Raw genomic sequence first — 23873 nt, forward strand, 5'->3', positions numbered from 1 at the left:
CGCCTATGAAAACTCCCTAGTGTGGCTACCAAGGCATTCCGTGGCCCAGCCTCTGCTGCCTGTGGCTGAACCCTTGGCCCCTGGACCCTGCATTCCCACCCGACCCCACTACCCTCCCTCACTATGGGCAGCGAGTTCAGGTCCCTGGCCCTCTCTCCGCTGTTGGAAAGCTCTATTACACTGCTTTCCACATCTGTCACCCACTGCACTGTAAACGTCCTGAAAGCACCCAGCATTATTCCAGGCACATTGTAAGTCCTCTTTGACTGTTGTTTAGTGAATGAAGAAATCAAAACAAGAAGGGCTGCTTTTTTTTTTCTGCAGAACAGAGTGTTTTAGTCACCAGTCTCCCAGGTGGCTGACCCAGGGCCTGGCATACATAAGTCACACAAAGCCAGCGTACCCTGAGCAGGTGTGTAACCTCCCAGTGTCTTCACGGTACACAGGCTCCTCTGCTGCTGCCTCTTGGGCCATGGCCTGGCCAAGGCAGCTGAACTGCTGCCACTTGGGGCAGTCGTTGTGTCACTTTACTGTGCCTTCAAGCTAAGATAGGCAGTGGTTTGGGAGAGGAATCTGTATTCTGATGGCCAGGGCTGTACTGCAGTCCTCCCTCTGAGGTACAGGCTGGATGCTGTCCAAGTATATGCTTGAGATGGAGCACTGGGTAATCAGTGCTGTTTCAACAGTGTTACTAGTAATTGGTCTGCAGTGCATACTGAGGGCTAGTGTCAAATATTCAGGAAGCCGTTGCGTGTGGCCAGGGAGCTGTTTGATACCCTGTCCTGCATTAAACAGACCGATCTATGACCTGGAGGATTACCTTTATTTAGCTCTGCACAGGAGGGAGAGAAACTTTTATAGCATAGTGGCCAAAGATTTGTGGCAGCTTTATAAGCAAGCCTTTATGGCCATGCTTTAAAATTAGGGATTTTAGGCCTCAGGAAATATCAGTTGAGGGCTAATGCCAATTCTCAGTGGAAGCTGAATTGGATGTCCCAAATTTGGCATCATAACGGCTGATTCAAACCCGCGTTCTATGGGAAGCGCGGCCCCAAGTCTTCCCTGTGATCCCCTCATCGCGCGTCTCCCCCTGCGTGCCCACGAGCCCCGCGCTGCAGCCTCGCGCAAATCTGGCAGCCACGGCTTGTCCCCTGTCGGCGGGGTCCAACAGACCCTCCGGGAGGCGAGCTGCAGCCTGGGGGCTGGCGGAGGGCGATCGGCTAGGAATTGTCGCCATTCGGCCCTCGGCCTCTGCGAAGCCAGGTCTAAATTATAAGATAGCATTTAGGGAACTCTGGATTAAATTATGAGACATTCTTCAAGTTGGACACTTGTGCCTCCGGGCGGTTTCAGTTCCTCCAACCCCAGCCCCGTTTCTGCACCCCGCCAGCCTTACCCTCTTCCTTCACCGGCGTCCAGCTCCAGCCCTGCACAGGCGGCCCTGGCCTCGCGGGGCTGTCGCCCAGCCCTCCCTCCGCTCCCTGGGTGGCCACCCCGAGGCCGGGGGGCGGGGCTGCGGCAGCGCCGGCAGGGCCGCGAGGGCGGGGCCGCGGGCGGGGGCGGTGCTGCCCGGAGCGCAGGGAGTCGAGCGAGCGCGAGCGCCAGGCGCCGGGGCCAGCATGGCGTGGCCCTGCATCAGCCGCCTCTGTTGCCTGGCGCGGCGCTGGAACCAGCTGGACCGCTCCGACGTGGCTGTGCCACTGACCCTGCACAGCTACTCCGAACTCGAGAGCGAGGAGCCGGGCCTGGGCGGTGCCACCTCACGCAGGGGCTCGTCCCCCGCAGGCTCGCGGGACCCCGGCCGGGACGTGCCGCTTACTCAGTACCAGCGGGACTTCGGCGTGTGGACGGCGCCCGCGAGGCCCAGAGATGCAACACTGGGGCGCGGGTCGGGAGCGGGCGGCCGCAGGATCAAGCCCCCCGCGCCCTACAGCCGGGGGGTCTACGTGCTCCCCGTCGGCGACGCAGATGCGGCTGCAGCGGCGACCACATCGTACAGGTATGAGGCTGGGGGCAGGGGAGCGCATTGTACGCAAACCACGTGGTCCCAGGAGACTGAGCTGGGGAGCCTGGAGTATCAGGGTGGGCGGGAGGGAGGAGGCGCCTGGAGCCCCCATCCCACACGACTTAGAGAGCCGTGGGTGGCCTCCGAGGTCATCCCCTTTGGTTCCTGGCACTGCCAGCGTCTCCTTCGATGCTCCCCGACCAGACTCGGAGTGAGTGAGCGAGCGAGCACCTCCGTGGCGGCGAGCTCACTACCTCACTCGCTGCCCTCTCGGGCAGTCCTGGCAGAAAGCCTGCCTTCGACCGAGTTAAAATCCTCTTCCCCTTAACTTCCACCAGGTGGGCCTAGCCATAGGAGGGGTGCTCGCAGGCCAACTGCCTGAGGATCGCCTTCTGTGGGGGCGTTGGTGGTGAGGACCAAATGCAGAGCTTCCAAGTGGGTGGTCCCCTAGAGATGCCACTGAGTGACTGAGGGCAGCTGACTTGGCTTTCACTGAGGACAGGCCTGTGTTCTGCCCCTGGACAGCTGAGGGCTTTCTGTCTTCTTATAACAAGTGATCAGAAAAATTGGAAATTACGGAAATTACAACATAGAAAATGAGTATGCCCTTAATCCTACCCCAAACTCGTAGTTCTTTCTAATCCTTAACATGCATTTGAGTGCGTATCTGTTTATAATTCTTGCATAGATTTGTAACTGTACACGTTTTTTTTTTCTTTCACGTATCGTGGATGTCATTCCGTGTTACTAGATGCTCTCCTACAACATGAATTTTAATGGATGTGCAGTATTTTATCTTATGGATATACATTATCCATATATTGATATATATGTCCACATATTAACCTACTCTCATGTCGTTAAATATTTAGGGTGTTTCTAATTTGGGGCTATTAAAAACACTGTTCCTTTGATCTAGTTACTTCACTTGTAGAAATTTTCCCTACAGGTAACCTTGAACATGGGGTGGGAGCTAAGGAGTATAAGGTACGTGTCAACAACAGTACAGCAGAAAATGGAAACAGTTCCATTGTCCTACTGATGTAGGGGACTGGTTAATTATAGCTCTGCCATAGGATGGGCTACTGGGAAGCCCAGAATGTACTGATAATAGAAGATGTCAAAAAGATACATCTGCTACTATTTGTGTTTTTAAAGGGGTTATTGATACATACATATCTGCTGAAATAAGCGTAGGATGTCTCTGCATGGATGTGTGAGAAAATGGTAACCTTTAGGGAGAGGAAGAAGGGGAAGGAGTTGTGGATGCTGCCAGGGGTGGAAGGAGACTGAGGGACTTTTCACTCTGCCCTTTTGAATCACTGCTTTGTTTTTTTCTTTTGGCTGTGCCACATGGTTTGCAGGATCTTAGTTCCCCGACTAGGGATGGAACCCATGCCCCCTGCAATAGAAGCACGGAATCCTAACCACTGGACCACCAGGGAATTCCCTGAACCACTGCTCTTAAAAAAAAAAAAAGTACATGTATTACCTTTAACAAAAAATTTTAGAGAAAAAAAAATCTCTTTTGATCAGCATTCTTGTAGCTAAATCTTTGCTTATACAATAATTTCTTTAGTATGAATTCCTACCTGTGGAATTAAGGGCCAAAAGGTATGAACTTTCTCCTTCAATTTTATTACTTTTAAAATCAACTGTATTGAGGTATAATTTCCATATAGTAAAATTCATCCATTATAAGTGTACAGCTGGATGACTTTTGTATACACCTGGGCATCACCACCATAATTCAGACACGTGGAACATTTTGTCTCCCCAGAGGTTCCTTCACGGGCATGCAGGTTTTAAGGAACTCGATGGGGAGCGGCTGTTTCAGGATGGGTCTTGTGTTCAGGGACGTGTGCTCAAGCTGAGCTGCAGAAATGCAGCCAGGGGTGTCAGGGCAGGGCAGACACTGAGCCGCAGCACTGGGGCCTCAGCCACGCAGTGGACGGTGCCGACTGCTGCACGACGGGGCCCTGAACCAGCTGGAGGGGCCTTGAATGACAGGTCTGGAAGGCCAGAGGTCCTGGGTGTGCAGCGCCTTCAAATGGCTGATGTTCCAGGCACAGATGCGGGCGGAACTTGCAGGGAGATAGCTTCAGCTCAGGGAAGGAAGCACTTTCTAATAATTAGAACTGACTGGGATGGGTAAGGTCACGTGGTGCTGATCTCCTGTTCACTGGAAGTGTCCAAGCAAAGGCTGGACTTTTAGAAGCCATCCCTCACCCTTGCTGAGCAGATGGCAGGTTTGAATGTCCTGCTGGGTCCTTCCAGCTCCAGTGATACTAAAGGTACTAGTTATTACTCTCTGCTTGGCACGTACCAGGCACCAGGCTTAGGACTTCCCACAGATTATCTCCCCAAGACTTCACAATAACGCCCTGGAATAAGTTCAGTTCTTGCTGTCCCCATTCTATAGATGAGGAACTTGAGTGGCTGGCACGAGGTCACGCAGAGCAGAGCAGAACCCAAGTGTGTCTTGCCTCAGAGACCAAATCTGTGCCCCTAATAGGTTATCATCTCCTAAGATGCTGCCTCCTCTGAATCAGGTAGTTGCTTGACCTGTGTCCGGCAGTGGTGGAAAAGTACCGAGTTGGGCAAGAGTTGGGACTCACTAGAGCTCTCCTTCCTGGTATATAAACTCGGTGGGTCACTTGGCCCCTCTGACCCTTTCCTCATCTGTGAAGCAGAAATAGCAAGAGCTTAGTTGCCTGGGTCACCTGGCAGAGACATAGGACCACTGCTGAACTTGGCTCCCCAGCACCGTGCGAGCCGACCTCGGGGACCCTCCATCTCCCAGCTCTACTACTGGAATGAGCAATTCCATCCCACCTGCCTTCTTGAAAGATGCACGTTACCTAAGCGAACTAGTTAAAGAAATTTACAAAGCAAAGGAAATGAACAGATCCAGAGAGCCCAGGGATACGAGTACTCGTGGCTACTCCTCTCCACCCCAGCAGGTCCTGCCTCACCTGGCCCTTGGTCTCCAGGTGAGAACTGACCTGCCTCTCACTCGGCCAGAAGGGCAGCGGGTCCTGCCCACTGCCAGCCTGGGTCCTTCCTCCTGACCAGCTCCTCCCAGAGCCTTCCCTCCAGAGTTCGGTGTGTCAGCACCCCTGGCCCAGTCGTCTCCCTCTTTCCTTCCTGGGTGAGTCAGTTAAAGGGCCAACAGTCAAAGTGCCAGACTTGACTCCCACTTTTCCAAGTGCCCATCGGGAAGGCTTAGGGAAGTTCAGGGATTTGTTTGAAGCCATGTTGGCCTGAGAACCCAGGCCTCAGGACCCTCAGTCTGGCGCTCTGCAATGCCCTGGGTGGCTCCCTGCCCCTCAGCAGGAGGGACTGCGGCCCTCAAGGTCCAGCTGAGGCTCACATGAGGTGGACAGTGGTGGAAACTTCTTGGTGAGGGGAGGCACAGTTGACTCAGCTAGTCCTGTATTATCTCCTTGGCAGGCCATTAGCCTGCCCTCCTCATCTCCTGGGCAGTCACCAGGCCCTGCCGAGTCTGTCTTCAACGTCCCTTCTCCATCCCCACTGCAGGCCTCCCTCTCACCTGGGCTCCAGCACCAGGCCTGTCCCACAAGGAACCACAGGCACTGCTCTAGCCCCTGGCTCTGGTCACCTCCTGCTCTGGGACCCCTGCAGCCACCCTGGGGCAGCAGGCTTGGGCTGCCAGACCCAAGGCTCAGTTCAGTGTGGGAACAGAAGGGCACACCAAGGGGAGGACCTGCTTCCCCAGGAGAAACAGAGTAGCAGATGGCTCGGGCAGCTGGTCTTTGAAACCTTGCAGCTTTGGAAGCAAAAGTTATCCAATAGGGCCTTGGCCCAATTCGCCTCCTGGTACCCAAGTGCTGGCCACAGACAGACACAGCTGCTCCCTGCACACGTGTCATGCCCAGTGGTGCCCAGCTGTGCTGCTAAGGAGAAAAGGCTACTTTGTTGATCTCAGGGCCTGAAACCTGGCCAGGGCTGTGGATGGGGTGAGATAGGCTGGGCTGGACCCAGGCCAAATATGGATGCTGCCTCTGGCCATCTGGACCCTTTTCCTCAGAACATCACCTTGGTCAGCGGCTCCTGTGGGCACAGGAGGTCTCTGCCATTTAGTAGGGGAGTTGATAGAATTAAAATAGGTGTTTTTTTTTTGTTTTTTTTTTTTAAGAGGAACTGAGGAATTGAGTCTTTGTCAAAAGAATGCTACTCTGAGCACTTGGAGCTAGGCCGTGCCAGCCTTGTCACTTCCCTCCAGGTAGCCAACACCTACCCCCTGTGCAGACCACCGTCCCTCCCTGCTCCTGCACATCAGTGCCCGCGGGCACAGCGCCATACAAAAGCCACAGCGCCAGGCTGTCTTTAGTTTCTTGAGATGGTCACTACGACTTATACTCTTTTGTAGGAGTTAATAAGACAAGTTATTAAAAACTAAACACAACACTGAGCCTCATTTTCTTCCTCAGTTGTAACCAGGTATGGAGGACCGTGCAGTATGCTGTCCAGTCCGTCACCTCCTCTGGACATAAGGGCCACCAGCGACGTGGGCTGCAGGCGAGCGACTTTCGCTGGTTCTGGGCCTCTAGGGCCCCTTGAAGTGGCCCGGAGGCAAGATAGGGAGCCCTGGAGGGCAGGGCTGGAACGTGCTGTCTCTGAGGGCCAGCACACGCTGGGAGCTTGCAGTTCGGGATGAGTAGGATCCAGTTGTTGACTGAGCTCTCTGCTTACTCCCTGTGCAGCCTGTGCCACTGCTCCCCAGCAGTGTGAGAGAAAATTCCCGCTGGAGCTGTATGGGGTACACTTCGTCTGCTAGTTCTGCCTTTGTAAGGGGAGAAAGGAACATCTGCAGCCAAAGCAGCATCTCAGCAGTGGACATTGGTCAGGAATATTCCAGAAGCACAGGGCAAGGGCCGAGGCCTCTGAGGGGTCAGGGGAAGGGACGGGAGACCCTGTGCAAGGTTGTGATGTGTTCTGTTCCAGACAGGAATTCCAGGCTTGGACTGGAGTGAAGCCATCGAGATCCACAAAGGTGAAACCCGCCACAGTCATCACAACCCACAGCTCTGGATGGGACAGCAGCCCCGGGGCTGGCTTCCAGGTCAGTCCGAAGCTGGTGCTGCAGGGCGAGGGGCTGGGTGCCTGGCTGCAGGGGGTGTGAGGACAGAGGCTTTTCTTCCAGGTTAGGGACTAGGAGTCAGGTTTGGGTGGTGTAGGATGGCATTATGCCAGGGACAGTGGTGTCTCAACACCCAATTGTCACTCGCGAACAGAAAGCCAAGGTGCTGCTTTGTCGTTAGCCACATGTGTGTCCCCCTAGTGCTGACTTCTCTGGGGAGAAGGGTGTCCCCTCCCTTCTAAATCCCAATCTTACCCTTGGCCACTGAGCCCTAGTGACAAGCTGTCCAGGCCCCGGTGTTCATGTAAGGAGGAGCTGGAAGGGAGGTGGGGCCGTTCAGCTTCCTGACTCAACCCAAAAGAGGCTTCAGGGAGAAACGATGGTCCACGTGCTCCATCTGGCCAATGTCCACTAACGCAGGAACCCTGCGTTAACTGCAGACCCTTCAGGTTAGCAGTCCCAACTCTCAAGGACAAAGAGGGGATTTTTTTCCTGGAGCTGTGGGGAGGGGGAAAGTCGAGGGAAAGGCCCGCTGATCTGTGGCCACATTTCATTTTCCAGGTCCCTGAGGTGAGGAAGAAGTTCGCCCCTAACCCCTCAGCCATCTTTCAGGCCTCAGCTCCCCGGATCCTCAACGTGTGATTGCCCACGGAGAGGAGCGAGCAGCCACAGAGGATCAGAACCCACTGCCCAGGGACTGGGTGAGGTCTCAGGACCAGATGGCCCCTGCTGTCAGAGGGGGAGGGTCCTCCGTTCTCACCGTGGGGCACTACTTCCTCTCCAAGCTGCACGAGGCTGCGGGCAGAACAGAGGCACAGAGGGACACAGCACCACCCAGCTCAGCTCTGGGCCTCAGAGATGTGTGCGGAAGGCTTCAGATCTTTTTTAATTGCCTCTTTTGGCCACCCTTCATTTTTTAAATCTGAAGAACTTGATCAATTCTACTGTGAACTGAATTGGTCGTTGGGGGCTGAGGAATATGGACATAACAGGTCCTTGAAAGATCCAGTAATGTCCACGTTGTTGTTTTCGCAGGCTGCATGACAATTTTATAACCGATGGTAACCCAACGTGGTGTCCTTGGATAGTCCCACCAACGGCCCCACATGTTCAGGCTGTAGAAGAAATCTTAGGTTATCACCTGCATGTGACTCATGATGATGCTAAGTAACCAGGAAGAAGTTTCCCAAAGAAGCAGAATATCAATCATAGGGTTTCAGTTTTAAAGACAATTTCTTTATGGCCAAGACGACCCTGGTTTTAACAAAACATTTCTTGGGATGAGTGAAGTACTGAGTGAATGACATTTACCTTAGTATTACTGACTCCAGTTTTGTTCCCTTAATGTATTGATGACTAGATGGGAACTACTATACTAAGAACTGGGAGCTTCTTTGGGAGAAGGGTGGCATTAGCTTCATTCCCTGAAAGACCTGAAAACGTCATCTCATTACAGGGAGCTCACTAGCTGTTGAGGCAGCTCATTCTGTTTTTGGAAGGCCCTCTCCTTTCTTGACAAATTCCAGCCAGTGCAGCCACCTGGAACTAGCCTGGTCCCCTCTTTGCACAGCAGCCCTGGAAACATTTGAAGGAGTTTGTGTTCCTTTTAGAGATCAGAGGCACAAGCTAAGGACAGTTTCGGTAAGGAAGCTCAAGGATTTCCCTTTGGATCTTTACCTCTTTCCAGCCCTCAGGTGGCTTAGCCAGGTGAGCATTTACTTTCACCACGGGAGGTGGCATTCAGGTTTTAGAAGCAGCTCAGAGCGGAGGCGGAGCCCTGTTTCCAGCTCAGGCTGCGAGGGGCCATCAGTCCCCTCAGAGGTGCTAGCTCCCAGCTCTGGCACATTTCCAGCAAAGGAAATGTTGAGAGAATCATTTTAAAGGGAAAAGCAAAACCATATGCTTACACAAAGGGTCCTATTATTTCAGACTTCATTGGTTTGCATGTTAGATGCTTCTAAGGGAAAAGAGACTGCGTGCTGGGCATTCTGTGAGAAGCAAACAGATTAATGGTACAATCCCAGATTTTACTAAAACGCAAACATATTGTTTCAATTTAACATTTCTTTAAATTAATTATAAACACGAACGCCTTCTCATGTCTTCCTTTATCTCCTCTTAGTAAGAGGACTTCAATGTGCCATGGCTACTGCTGCTCTCCCTTGGAGGCTTGTAGATTCTGAGAACGCTGACCCTGGGCTGCAGTCGCACTGCTGTCGTATGTAGTAATATTTAACAGAACCCACGAACTTCCTCTTTTACACTTACCCATTTCCCCCCAACCCCACTAGGAGCCTAGGGTAAAAGGACTGTCTTTGAAGCTAGTCTTGGGCTCAAATCTTGGCTTTTCCATTCACTAGCTGGGAGCAGTTTAAGCTTCTGTTTCCTTATCTGCAAAGTATGGGTAATGCCACTCCCCTCCCCACCCCCCCTAGAGAATGTGTTTATGTGCAGCGTGCTTAGTACAGTAAATGGCCAACAAAGCACAGCTGCTGTACTTATTCTCTCCTGCCCAAGCACCCCTTCCCGGGAGCCTGCTTTACTCCCATCTGCAGCTTTGGTCCATCTGATGCCACTGACAGGCCCTCTCAGTAGCCCCTGCCTGTGTCACACCACATAGCCAGCCATGCCCATCCCTCCCCCAGAGCCTGTCCCAAGAGCCCATTCACTGAGCTGGGGGTAAAGCAGGCTGCCCCATGCTGGCAGTGTTGGCACTGCAGCAGCGGTGGGCACACCACTGCCTGAGAGAGGCCTGACCTCTGGAAGGCATCCTGCACACCCAGGAACAAACAGCTTTTCAAAAACACCCCAACCCAACAGCCTTCCTTACTAGACTTCATTAATTATTAGATCTGGATTCTGAAACAGCAGCTTCCTCCCACTAGGTCTTCATAAGGCCTTAACACTGAGATAATAGCAGCCTCAGCCACGTGGTCCCAACTCACCTAGGTCATATGTATGATACAAACAGACGAAGACCGAAAGGAACGCACTGGAACACTGATGGTGGCTATCTTTGAGAAGGGGAACTATGGATAATTAAAAATTTTTTACACCTTACAGTATTTGCTAAAAGTTTCTATATAATTAGCATTTTTATATTAAATTAAAAAGCAGTTTAATCTGCTTGTTTGTTAGGTAATTTTAGCCAAAGGAAAGAGTTCAAATTAATTATTCCATGACCAAAGTTAGCGCTGCAGTAGCAGCCTTGACCAGCCGTGAGGAGGCCCAACCACAGGGAGGCCCCTGGGTCCTGTCACCCACAGTCATTTAGACCAAGACTGACGGCTCCGTAGTGAGTCGAATTCAGAAAAACCCATTACAAACACTGATACTTTCATCCTTGTAATAACTCCAGGATTTTCGGCCAAACTCCAAAAAGCAGCTTTTGAGAGAACCTTGGCCATGCAGCCCACCCTGGGCCAACGGGGGACCCTTTGAGCAGGATCAGCTCCGCTGGCCTCACTCACACAGGCGCCTTCAGTCAGTTAAGAGGGAGTCCCCGATTAAGGTACGGCAAAACCGTGGCTGACAAAAATAACATTCAAGAAGGGGGTCTAGTCAATGCCCCTATTCTCCTTCCTCCAGACCATCAACTTCGTAAAGGTTGACACTAAGTGAAGCCTGGTCCCAGGAAAGCTACATACTTGGATTGTATTACGGGGCCTCCTCCCCAAAGAACTTCTTACCTTTGAAGAACCAAAGCTTTCAAAGCTTTTAGTTCTTATTAAGGGTGGATATAAATAATAGTCATTTCTGAAATATTTCTGTACTTGCTGTAATTTTTTAGCCACTGTGATAGCAGATGGTCCCAGCAGGACTGGGTCACAGGAGTAACTTCTTTCTGGCTTCAGCACAGACCCATTCTTGCCAGACGAACCAGTGTGCTTCTTGATTGGACAACAGGAGCTGTTTTAATCTTTGCTTTGGCTTTGAGGTAGTTTTCCTTTGCTCCAAGCTGTCAGAAACCACTATGGCCAGGACCAACATGCATTTTTCCAAAACTTTTTCAGATTTTTATATAACTGTAATCCTTATTTTAAGTAGCTGCAAATTCTTTTTGGAAAGAAGTGGAAGAATTAATTCAAGTACACAAACACCTATACCTTTGCCTCATCCCAGCTCTTTTTGACCTAATGTAAGAAAAACCCTACCAAAGTGTAGTGCTCCAAACTCAGAAAAACCCATCACAAATACTGAAAGATTTATTGTAGATATTTTTGTTACACAATTATGTTACATATTATGATACAAATACATTTCATTGCAACATTAACATATATGGGGACTGTTAAATCGCTTACTATTTCTTTTGCAAAAAGATAATTTCTTGAGGCTTTCACACCTGTAATAACTGACTCTGTTCTCATTTGGAGCAAATCTTCATTCTTTAGATCTGAGTCACAGTCCACTGCTGAATGAGTCTACACTTGCCCATTAACCTTGCTTGGAGTATTTTATGTATGGAATATCTGAGCCTTTACTACTGAACTGTTTTATTACTAAGCCAGGACGTGCCCTATGCCTTACTGAGTAATTTCCCTCTGCAGCTGCTGTCCTCAGATGCTGAATAAAGGGCAGATTTCTTGTAGTTGCCTCCCTGCCTTCTCCTGACTCGAACATCTAGAGGATTCATGAAAACGTGAATTATGTTGCTTGGATAAGTTTCTTTGGCTCTGACTCACAGCTTTCACTTTTTCTTGGAGCAGATTCCTAACTGCTGAGAATAAATTCTTTACTTCTACAGACTGTCAGGAGGATTGGGGTAAAGTGTCTATAATGAAACTGGACATCATGCAGGGCGCGGCTAACTTTCCTTTTTCCGACCACTTCTGCCTCCCACTGAGATGGCCTCTGCCTATGACACAATCTGTTCTCACTGCTTCTGAGCACTGACATCCCTGTGTCTTGCCTTTGACAGTCCTTTCTCTACCTTTAAGGCACTCACAAGTGTTTAAAACACTTTTCTTCTTGGGAAAAACTCCTTGACAGAGAAGAACAAGACACCAAATCCACTGGATAGGTTGAACTGTCCAAGGGGCTGCTTCCCACTGGCCACTCAACGTGGATTCAGCAGCAGAAGCTCCAGCAGACCACGCCAATGGTGAGGAACCAGCTCTCTGCCCGGCACACACTCAAAGCTGGCCTGAGTCTGCCAAGTGCCCGGGCTTTGTGGGTACTGTCTATGGCTAAGAGCTTCTCAGTTGTAGTCAAACCTTCTCCTGACCTATGCTGGGATCTGTCCATCCCTTGACAATGCTCTGAGACTGGTTGTAGTAATGCTCCTGTGTCCCATGAAAGAAGCATTCTCAGTCTGCAGCCTCCCAGGCTTGTGTGTCTTCCACACAGCATCACTGCTTCCCGAGCCGATGCTTGGGGTCTGAGTGCCGAAGCCCAGCCCTCCTCCAGATGTTATCAGGGTAACTAGAGGGTGGTGGTGGTGGTGCCTGTAACCCCAGCCCACAGAATGGGTGAAATCTCTAGCTTGCCAGACTCTTTTTCTGCCTCCTGGAGGGAGACTCAGGCCCAAGGTGCCCACTGGAAAACACGCAGAGGACAGAAGGGCCTGATACATGGGGCCTGACCCTGCTCTGATGGAGACCCTGATGGAGCCTGCACGGAGAGGGAACAGATTCAAGCTGACAGAGCATGCATCCACTCATGGCTTCACTCTAGAATCAGGAAACAAACTTCTCTCCTAAAAGGATTTGACCTGGGACTGAACACTGGTGTTACTAAGTGGAGGCAATGGTTTAGTAGCCATCATACTCCGAGGCACACAGAAAACGACCTTCTCTCCCAAATAGAAGAATCATCACAGTTCAAGACTTCGAATCCTGCTTTCCTAGGGGCATCTTCATTCTGTTCACTGATCTTCATTCAATATCCCCATGTGTTTGTTTGTGAGGAAGTCCAGAAAAGGAGTGTTGCAAATGGCCTGGTGAATATTACTCACTGTAATTTCTTTGGGAATCCTGGTCCAAAAAACAAAGATGTTAGTGATTCTCTCAAATATCTAAATAATTTAACCAATTAAGTTACTGAAAGGACCATCCCATGCACAGGCTCCAGTAGGTGGGGATGATGAGTGATAGGCACGGTTTAGGGCCACTCTGGGGATGGGGAGTGGGCAGGTGCCTTCTCTCTCCCCCTCTTCTTTCCCACTAATTCCTTTGACTCTGGTGGAGATGTGGCCTACCCTCTTCCCGGTCAGCCCTATTTAGTGCTCAAATATGACTTCCTACCAGAGGCATGAGATGGATTTCAATAAGGTGGTTGAATGATTAAGAAGAAGAAAAAAAAGACTGGGGATTGAGAAAAGAAAAAGGAAGTAAAGCAGAACAGAACGTTATTGCTGTAATTCAGTCTCAGCTGAATGAAAGCTGAGTCAATGCACCACAGAGCCCATCTCTTGGAAAGATGGGAGATGGAGTCATGGCAGGCCAAGTGTGACGTTTAATGTTCTTATCAAAAGCACTCAGGTCACTCTATGTCTTCACATTTGGGACCAGAGAGGCGAGCAGGGGCTGCAGAGGCACTCCGCCCACTCCTGGATCTCCAGCAGGACAAGAAGCAGCATTACTAGAACTCCTTTGTTCCTCACTTTTTGTAAAGACCTCTCTACACTGCCTGATGTGTTACATTCCTGTTAAGTCTGACCTAATCATATTCCTCTGATTTAGGTCTCTTCATGTCCTCAGGTATTCTGTTAAAGTTATATAAATTTATGACAACCTTTAAGCACAACAGAATAAAATAAATGTTTCCTTTGAAAGGAATGCCTGTCTATCATTCTTTCAGGGCCCAGGAAAAGAGCAAAATTCAGCGTCCCAATCAATGACAATTAGAGAGGCTGCAAAGAGCACTGGTGAGCCTGTGGGTATAGAGCCAGTGAGATCTAAGTTTAAATCTAGGTTCTATCATGTATTTGCTGGGAAAGCCAGGCAAGATTACCTTTCAGAGCCCGGTTTCCTGATTTCTAAAAAGGGAGCATGAGTTCTGAAATGAACAACAAATTAGGTAATATATGCAGTGCCTGGCCCTAAACCTGACACGAAAGAAACACTGCTTTTATCTTCAATGGCAACGAATTGGTATTTGTTCAACCCTGTAACATATGAGAGTCCTACTGAACAGGGTCTATGCAGTAGAGACGGGGAAGATACAGACCTCTCACAACCACGAGACTGTCTCAAAACAACCAAGTAGACCCCAAGTCTGTCTGGCTCTGAGAATGTCCCAAGCACTGACACCTCCTACTGAACTGACTTAGGTCTAAAACATCATGATGGGCAACTAAACTGTGAGGAAATATCTGTCAGCCTGATACCACCAACTAAAGAGATAACGGTACCTGTTGTGAGATGCTGCCTGGTATCCAACCGCCAAAGCCTGTCTCAGGATGTCACTGACCAGCTGCTCTGTAGCCTACAACAGAAGATGCTGTTACTCTCAAAAGGGCCACCTGCTTGCTGGCAAGAAGGGATGCAGCTGACCCCATCCCATACCCTAAACTTGGAAACAGCTATATCTAAGGATCAAAAGTCCTTAAGGAAAAATTCAAGGTTCGAATAATAGACCACAAATAATAGCCCACAATTACAGAGGCTATGATTCTGAGAAATTATGAAGGGGGTAATTTTCATTAGTCAGACATTATTTTTAAGGAGAACAGGTGAGGGCTATTTGTGAGGTATCCCTGCTCCTGGAGGAGATCTACCAGGAAAGGAGCTGCTGAGCTAGGATCTGGCTGGGTAAGGAACCTGGTTTTGTCATCCTCTCACCGAGGGATGGGACAGTTGTGGCTACTGTTGTGACATGTGAGTCACCTCTTTAAGCACTGAGACCTATGACTCTCACCTCAGGCTTCTTAAAAAGCACTTGAAATGGCACTGAAAGATATCATTAGAGTGACATCAGCACAGAAACTCTTGTAGCACTACAATTTAATTCATTTAAAAATCAGAAGGAAAAAAAAGAGAAAACTTTAAGCCCGAATAAGCTGAGAAATCGTAAAGCCTGTCATCTCTGTTCCATTTCTGTCCTGCCTGGCTGACCCCTCAGCGCTTCAGCCCCTGCCGGCAGCTCACGGCCCCTCTGCTGCCCACAGGCACCCACCTTCAAAATCATATCTTCCACCACCGACGCATACACATTCCTATGCAGCGCCACAGGCTGCAGGGTGATCCCAATCTGGAAGAGCAGAAGAAAGCCATTTGTTCGTATGTCTTCATGAAAAACAAGCACGCTTCTGATACCCAAGATGATGTCCGGGTGGAAGAATAACTCCACAAACGTTCTGGACAAAACTCATGAAGAAGTAACACAGAATATAACCACCCGAAAATCTGTTATCCTACCACTCCATGTTTCTAAGGGATTGTTAAAAAATGCTACTATAATCCTGCTCTTACCCCCAAATCTCCTTCATGAGAGAACGTAGGATTTGCCATGAATTCTGACAGTGGGAGCAACATATTGGAAAGCCTGGAATCAGACTCTCAGGCCCTATTTGCAATAGGTGATAAAGATATACTTGGAAACGGCCCCACTTGTCATCTCCTTCTGTAGGTGAAAAAAAACTAGTCTTTCATCACTTGGGTCCCAGGCAGCTGTGCAGCGGGCAGATGCTGAAGTGAGGCTGCGTTCCACTGGAGGTAGGTAGATAATTCTCTCCTGTACCATAAGGGCACTGAGTGCCACGTCCACACCCTGGCAGGGCACTTGGGAGCTATTAGTGTCAGGGAGAGCTCATTATGACATGCCTCATGAGGAAAGGGTGCTTCTACTGAGGCAAATGAGAAAAGAGCAGATGAAAAGTAAAAAACTGCCTACGTCTAGCTGCCTTTGCTTCAATTTCATGTTCAACGAGCAGCCTCTCTACATATGTAATTCATTTTCCTGTTCAAAGGCCCCGATGTAGGAAGGCAGGTGCCCAGAGAGCAGAGCCCAGGTTTACCAGGCAGAAGGAAATCATACACCTGCTTCACCAGAAAGTCTGGTGTCAGTTTCTAAGGCTGAACACCTTGCACCTTGCACCTGGTTAGGGATCCAGCAGCACAGGCCTTAGTCCCCTACCTTCTGTGTGATGTCACCAATAAATTCAGAGCCTGGTGTTGGTGGCAGGTAGAATTTCATTTCTTCCTGTTTCTCGTCCTGTTCTTTTTTGATATTTATCTTTAACGGCTCTGAGAGGTTGAGGATGTCCACCTCCTCCTCATTCTCCGGCTCTCTTTTCTGAAACTGCTGCAGGTCCTCCAGTTTCCGGCAGAGGTTGTCAGCAGAGGAGAATGATGACGGGCACTCTAAATGAGAGGTAATCAGTCTTATGACAGCTGTGGTGACAAAAGAAAGGGACTGTCCATCTCCAAGGGACCAATAGCCTGAGACCCAGAGAAGAAGGGTAAGTATCAAGGGAGCTGACCTTCTTTCTGGTTCTAAAATTCTATGAATCTATAATTATGAGAACTAGTAATTCATAAGGGAGACAAGCACCAAGACAGGCATCTTGCATTAAAACATATGTGCTGTTAAGGACAATCTAAGTCAAAACAGCACATAATTCATACTTATGCCACCAAAAACGAGGCCATCCTCCCACTCCACTAATTTGTTTTCAGATTTTAAATCTGGAGAATTTAGAAATGCACAATGAAGAAATTAAAACTCATCCATGCTCTGCTTAGAGATAAGTACTACTAACATTTTAGTGTATATTGTGCATCCAGTCTTTAATAAGTTGATTTATACAAAACCCAACAAAGAGTATTAGAAGTTTAAAGCCAGCAGGGGCTCTGGGAATCTTCTAGTGCATCCCTTTCACTTTATAGATAAATAAGTGAGGTCCAGACTGGGACAAGATGGAGTTAAGGGCAGCCAGCAGGATGGAGGTAGAGCATCCAGCTCCTGGCTTTCTCTGTTTTATTGGCAGGATGCTCACAGATCAGTCAGTCATATTAACAGAAAGCCTAGTACAGGTAAAGTATTGTGCTTTACATACACTACCGGTGAAGCACAGAAGTAATCGACATGGTCTCTGCTCTCCAAAGAGCTTAGATATAAATCTGACAAACCCTCAAGGTTCTGATATTAAATACCACTGGAGATCAGAGAAAGGACCTGTGTTAGGGCTCTGGGGAAAGCTTCATGGAGAAAGTGGGACTTGTGCTAAGTCTTAAAGGAACCCCCCCAGACCCTCCCTGTGCTCCAGGTTCCCTCAGACTGGGAGGTGGAGCATCTGTTTTTCTACAGAAATGGGGCTGAGAGGAGAAAACACTCCTTATTCATTAAGGTGAAACTCAAAATATTTTCCCCATATGTCTTTTATACCCAGCTCCCCTGCACCCCTGCCCACATATAGCTCAGTTATTTGTGTCTTTATCATAAAACAATTCGTTTTATCTGCAACATTATTAGTTGTTTAAACCTGTGCCTCCAGCACTGGGCAGTGCACTTCCAGGCTAGGTTTTGGAGATAAAGTAACAGATAAGACATCGTCCCCATCTTCAGGGAGAAGACTCGTCTGTGTGAGGGTGGCTATAAGGTCACAAAGGAAGAAGTCACTTCTACCACAAGGAAAGGAGTTAGATCAAGAAGGTCTTCAAAGGAGAAATGATGCTGAGGAAGGGGGCTCCTGAATGAACAGTGTGTTCCTGTTGCGTGTCACGGGCCAGAACATTCCTGGCTGGGGCACAACACTTGGGACACTTGGGCACAAATAGTTCTGTAGGGACCATCCTAAGGGGTGGGCGGGACACCCAGGGTGGGCTCCTGTTCTTTAAGGCAGCTCTTGGAGTCCTCAGGTCCCTTCACCTCAGCTGAAGGAAAGAGCATGGAAAACTGCTGGGGCTGACGTGGCCCGAAAACCATGGAGGCTGACAGGTGACCACGTGCTCCAAGGAAACACCTCTCGGCTGCTGATGGTGCCAGAGTCCCACCAGTGCTTACCTGGCTCGCTGTCAATCTGGGTCAGCACATCCTCGATCGAGTCCCCGTCGCTCCTCAGGCTTTCGGGGTCAGGTGGGGTGTAGCCATGGCAGCGACACCAGTGAGCAATGTGCTTGGTTTTAAGCGGGGTCAGGTGATGAAATCTTGCATTCTTTTCCAGTATTTCTTGTAAGACTTTTCGCATTGTCATCGCTCTTTGCCACTTAAAAAAATTGAGGAGGGAGGGGGAGAATTCTTCAACTTAGCGTGTTCAAATAAATCACCCAACTCTAAACTACCATGCTAACTTGTTAGAATCATTTTTTTCTAAGGAAAAAAAATCTGATGGTGTTACTCCTCAGTTTTTAAAAAAAGTAAAAACTCTTACCTAATGCTTATAAAATAAAACTGAAATTCCTAGGTTTGGCCTACAAGGTGTTTCACCTGGTCTTAACCTGTGATCTCCCACTTCCCCAGCCTTCCCAGCCTTCCCCAAACTCATCACACAGACTTTCTCAAAGCTTCCTAAGCATGCCTCTGTACCTGCTACTTCCCTCTTATAACCTTACTGTCTGGCACAGTTGCTACCACACTGAGTAATAAATACTTGACTTAATTTTAATATAATTCTTTAAAATTTTTTAGAAACTTTTACCAATGCAGGAAAAAGTAGATCTTTCAAAGGCTAGCTACATGTCTTTGGAGAATGAGATTTTTAACTAAGGAAAAAGTTCTACCATCAAATATTTAACGAGGGACTTCCCTGGTGGTCCAGTGGTAAAGCAATCTGCCTTCCAATGCAGGTTCGATCCCTGGTAGGGGAGCTAAGATCCCACATGCCACAGGGCAACTAAGCCCTCACGCCGCAACTACTGAGCTCGAGCACCACAAACTACAGAGCCTGCGCGCCACAACTAGAGAGAGAAAACCCACATGCCACAACTAGAGAGAAGCCTGGCGCTGCAACGAAGAGCCAGTGTGCGGCAATGAAGACCCGGCACGGACAAAAAATAAAGTTAAAAAAAAAAAAATTTAACGAAACATGCTGCAAAATTTATCATTGCTCCATGTGACGAGGTTTATGGAAGCAGCCAGAATGCGTATGTGTTTTGGTTATTTTCTCTAATAGGCTCTCAGTGGTGGCCTGCAGCAAACATGGGATTACCTCAGCAGCTCTCCTTTTCCCAATGTTCCAGCCATAATACTGCTCCACAGATTTTGCAGAAAAACAGCTGGCATCTTCACCTAGAATGCACATATCCAGCAAACTCTGAATAAAGTTATGATTTAAATAAAATCTTATTTGCTGGAAGCATGTCCAAAAGTTTCTTTAGACCTCTTTATTGGCTATGTTCCTTAACAGGCAAGTTCAGATGCAACATAACACACTCATTCGTGTGTTCTCAAAACAACAGCCCTTCCTGGGAAATCAGCTTCTCTGGTAGAGAAAGTATCATGGCAGTAGACTACCTATTAAAATAAGTGGAAATGGCACTCCACTGGGAACAGGAGACCTGAGATATAGCCTTGGCCTTGCCATTCACTAAGCTGCCTTGGGCAACCTATATCATCTCTCTGGGCTTCAGTTTTCTTAACTGTAAAATGAGACCACTGGGAAAGACAGTTCCAGAACTGCCTTTCAGCTCTAATATTCTGTATTTGTATCTGAATTTTTTTAAAAATTTTTTTCTTGCTGGGCTAGAAAAATCACTGAGTTTACTTTGAGCTACCTCGAAATGACCCCTTTGAGGGGAAAAAAAATAGTTTCTTTGCTATTACAGCTGGAAAAAATAAACAAGGTAGTCTGTACTTGGCCTATTGTTTCCATATTCCCATGAATGTGAAATGATAATCCGCTTCATCCCTTCCCTCTAAATGTTCGCGGGTGATCTTGCCCGAGAGCCGAAGCTTAAGTATCCACAGGCTGTCGGTCATGCCCTTGGTGAGGGCTGTTGATTCTGTCAGAGCAATTGGGGCTGAGAAGCAAACTGTTCAGTCTTGCTGACAATGGGCAGGGATAGAGGAGACATCACTGCAGGAGGTCTTGACAGTTGTTTATTTCTACAGAGTGAGTGTTAGATGAAAGATAAAAAAATTCCTTCTGCAGATCAAACCGTGCAAATAGTAAGACTAACTGACCAAGATATTAATTCTAAAACCCTGCAAATGAGCTACAGCTGTAGCTAAAACCTCTGTGATAACTACCATGTCAGTATTAATTACAACACCAGGTGATTCAAGTTGACTTAATATCCCAAGTACTTCATAGCTTTAAAAAAAATGCATCCATATATTCAGTATTGTCTTACTTTTTGCAGTGATTAAAGGGATCTTCTTTACTACTGCTGTTAAGAGTTGCTGGATAGTCTCTAAATGGTCTATCCTGAGAAGGACAAAGAAAAGAAAATTAAGGTAGGGAATACACAGAGCAGTTTCTAACTGTGTGTGTGTGTGTGCGCACATAACACATATGAATTTATGTATATATTTCTCCTTTCCAAGGGAATTAAAATTTAAACCAACTATATTGGTATGTCCTTCCTTCTATGCATAGCCTTCTTTATAAATGAAGAGCATTCAATGCTTAAAAAGTCAACACTAAGATGAAACCCCAAGAATGACAAATTATGCAAACCTGACATTTCATTTTATCTATATTTTAAAATTAAATAGCCACGTAATCTTTTTGCAATGTGATTGTCACTAGAGTAGGGGATTCTATCATACAATGCCTATCTTAGGGTTATTACAGTTCATGCTGTCACCTGTTATATGAAAGTGGCTAAGCTTCTACCATTCCCAGCAGTTTGAAATACTTCAAAATATGCAGTCAGAGGTGGGTTCCCAATTCGGAAATTAGAAAATCTCTAGGAGTATTTTTAGAAGAAGCACTGATGGGCTTCCCTGGTGGTGCAGTGGTTGCGAGTCCGCCTGCCGATGCAGGGGACACGGGTTCGTGCCCCGGTCCGGGAAGATCCCACATGCCGCGGAGCGGCTAGGCCCGTGAGCCACGGCCGCTGAGCCTGCGTGTCCGGAGCCTGTGCTCCGCAACAGGAGAGGCCACAGCAGTGAGAGGCCCGCGTACCGCAAAAAAAAAACAAAAACGAAGCACTGAGTCTGTATGGGCCATGAAAAGGCAGCTGTTTAAGATTAGGCAGGTGTGTGGATACTCCGACACAAAATGTATACACACCTGAGTAATTACATCATGAAAAATTTCATACCCAAAGATTCAGCAAAGAAACTTCGTGATAGTAAGCTCAAATGGAGGGAGATCTGTAATTGCAGCGGAGGCTTTTGAGGCAACAAATCAAGTGCTGCTCAGAGGTCACGTCAAGGGGTTAAATGAAGACTCCTGAGCTGTGCAGCAAACGGTAATACTTGTTCACCACACACAGACAGAAGGTTTCCACCCATCAAAGGGCTTAACTCATACACACAACTCTACACATATGCAGCTGTCTCAGGGATGGTTTTTTAAAAGTACCATAAACACACCGAAAGCACAACTCCCTTAGAGAGGACTGAAATAATTACTTAATGACATAGTTTCCCAGCTCAGAACTTTCTTCTGTTTTCACTGCTGTGTGACCATCCTGAGAGGGGCAGCTTGGCACAGGTGTTTCTGGTTCAGTCTTCACTACAAGGGAAGAGCAACAATGAGAGAACTGTTAGGGTTCAATGATGGAAGGACACGTGCGGGCAGAAACAAAAGCTCTTCCATGGAAACTCAGTGAGGACACTGCCACAGCAGCTGCTGCAGAGACATGGCCAGGGCGCTGAGACGGCGCCTATCATCACAGGATCAGCAGACAAGGGGAGAACTGTTAGCCTGGGTCTCATGACAAGGTGGGGCAATAAAGTGGCTTTTTAGATATTTCTTAGAGGGCCAACCACAGTGCTATGTGAGATCTCTCTCTCTCTCTCACACACACACACTTGAACAATGCCACATTAAAATACAATGCTGGCCTGTTCTAAGTTCTAATATCCTTTTGCTTATCATCTCTCCAGCTAAGTTTATCAACTTTTAGCATTATCTTAGTGTTCTAAGACACAGGGCAAAAAGCAAAAATCAGATATGTTGTGCTTGGAAAAATCCAAGCTAATCACATGCAGCCTTTTAGTATCACCAGATCTACTGATGGAAGAGAGCAATGTCTCAGGAGCATTGTCTTCCTTTACTTTCACAGCCTTCTTTGATCAAAATACTGTGAATACACACTCGCTGCTTCTGTATCACCATCCCTGCCTTCAGTCTCTTCCCTAACAACCCATTTTGTACATGAGCACCAGAAAAATTTCCTAAAGGACCGTGTTAGTGTCATTTTCCTACTCAACATCCTTCAATAGTTTCATAAAAGCAAGGGTCTACAAATGAGATCTACTAGTGCATCTTTCCTTTTTTTTGATGTATAACATAACTTGCATAAAATGCACAAATACTAACGGTACAGTTTGATAAAATTTTACCTACGTATTCATCCATGTACCCATCACTCCAATCAAAATAGAGTATTTCCAGTCCTCAACCTGGCTCCCTTACGCTTTTGGCATTCTTTCCTGCCAAAGATAACCACCTTTTGTCCACTTTAAATTTCATATAACTGGAATCATACTGTGCTACCCTTTTGTGTCAGCATCTTTTTAGCTATTAAAAATAACAATGTAATGGACCTTTGGGTTGACATACACATGCGTTTCCTAGCAGTGTATCTGCTGATAGGGCAGATATATGTTTAACTTTATTAGAAACTGCCAAACTGATTTCCAAAGTAATTATATCCATTTGTAGTCCCATGAGCAGTGTATGTGAGTTCCAGTTGCTTCACATCTTTGCCAACACTTAGTAATGTCAGTTCTTTTCATTTTGGTGATAGAATAGTATCTCACTACGGTTTTAACTTGCATTCCCTTGATGACTGATGAGGTTGAACAACTTTTCATTTCCTTAAGAGATATTTCAATATCCTCTTCTGTGAAGTACCTGTTTACATTTCTTGCTCTTTAAAAAAAATCGGTGTCAGTCTTTTTCATATTGATTTTTAGGTCTGTGTATATTCTGAACAGAACTCCTTTGTCAAATATATCAATTGCAAATTATCTTCCAGGATGTGGCTTGACTTTCACTCTTAATTTTGTCCCTCTAATAAAATGAGGTTCCTAGTGTTAATAAAGTCTAATTTATCAATCTTTTCTTTTATGGCTAGCTTTCTTGTGTGCTCTTTGCCCAAGGTCATGAAGATATTCTCATATTCTTTTAGAAGCTTTATTGTTTTACCTTCACATTTAGTCTATGATCCAATTCAAATTAATTTCTGTTTATGGTGTAAGGCAGGGGCCAAGTTTTGTTTCCCCAAATGGATATATCCAATTAACTCAGCTCTATTTATTGAAAAGAACATCCTTTCCCTACTGAGTCTGCTGACTATATATGCGTGAGTCTATTTCTGGGCTCTTTTTTCTGTTCAATTATTCTTTTTGTTTCTTTTAAAAAATTTTTTATTTTTAAACAATTTTAAAGGTTATTTTCCATTTGCAGTTATTACAAAATATTGGCTATATTCCCTGTGTTGTACAATACATCCTTTGAGCTTTTCTTACAACCAATAGTTTGTACCTCCCACTACCCCACCCCTATATTCTGTCTATTCTTGAACCAATACTACACTATCTCAATTACTGTAGCTTTACAGTATATATATATCTGGTGGCCCAAGTCCCCTGGCTTTTTGTTCTTCAAGACTGTCTTAGCTACTCTAGGCCTTGCATTCCCATATACATTTTAGATTTAGCTTGTCAATTTCTGCACAAGCACAAAAACAACAATGTAGGGAT

The 23873-nt window shown here is 47.3% G+C and overlaps 3 protein-coding genes across 18 annotated transcripts in view; 2 read left to right on the top strand and 1 right to left on the bottom strand.

The window, feature by feature from the left end:
- Nucleotides 1-1802, top strand: part of PARL (presenilin associated rhomboid like) — a 59365-nt gene extending 57563 nt beyond the window's left edge. The window contains exon 11 of the transcript XR_003433488.1: nt 1786-1802. The gene's annotated coding sequence lies outside the window, so the exon portion shown is untranslated. The remainder of the gene's footprint in view (nt 1-1785) is intronic.
- MAP6D1 (MAP6 domain containing 1) lies at nt 101-17821 on the top strand. 9 transcript variants are annotated; one of them, XR_003433502.1, is made up of 5 exons: nt 101-1999; nt 6974-7091; nt 7671-12213; nt 15681-15766; nt 16362-17821. XR_003433502.1 is itself a non-coding variant. In XM_027110672.1 (3 exons), the coding sequence occupies exons 1-3, from the start codon at nt 1620-1622 to the stop codon at nt 7749-7751; spliced, it is 579 nt and encodes a 192-aa protein (XP_026966473.1). In that variant the 5' UTR covers nt 101-1619; the 3' UTR covers nt 7752-12217. The 9 variants fall into 9 exon arrangements, 2 of the variants coding, with proteins under 2 accessions (XP_026966473.1, XP_026966494.1); XR_003433503.1 differs by lacking the exon at nt 15681-15766 and having other exon boundaries at nt 16362-16512; nt 17619-17821; XR_003433501.1 differs by lacking the exon at nt 15681-15766.
- YEATS2 (YEATS domain containing 2) overlaps nt 11302-23873 on the bottom strand; it is a 111682-nt gene continuing 99110 nt past the window's right edge. For 7 of the 8 annotated variants that reach the window (XM_027110620.1, XM_027110589.1, XM_027110570.1 and 4 more), the window contains 8 exons: nt 21573-21675; nt 20345-20418; nt 19201-19280; nt 18057-18258; nt 16188-16414; nt 15228-15302; nt 14464-14537; nt 11302-13084 (listed from right to left, as the gene is read on the bottom strand). In XM_027110620.1, coding sequence (XP_026966421.1) covers nt 12976-13084; nt 14464-14537; nt 15228-15302; nt 16188-16414; nt 18057-18258; nt 19201-19280; nt 20345-20418; nt 21573-21675 — 944 coding nt within the window. In that variant the 3' untranslated portion in view covers nt 11302-12975. Of the gene's footprint in view, nt 13085-14463; nt 14538-15227; nt 15303-16187; nt 16415-18056; nt 18259-19200; nt 19281-20344; nt 20419-21572; nt 21676-23873 lie in introns of those variants that run through there. The other variant, XM_027110629.1, reaches the window with a different exon arrangement.

This window comes from Aethalodelphis obliquidens, unplaced genomic scaffold (genome assembly GCF_003676395.1).
Source record: "Aethalodelphis obliquidens isolate GAN/ISIS:26980383/991018 unplaced genomic scaffold, ASM367639v1 scaffold1, whole genome shotgun sequence".
NCBI lineage: Eukaryota > Metazoa > Chordata > Mammalia > Artiodactyla > Delphinidae > Aethalodelphis > Aethalodelphis obliquidens.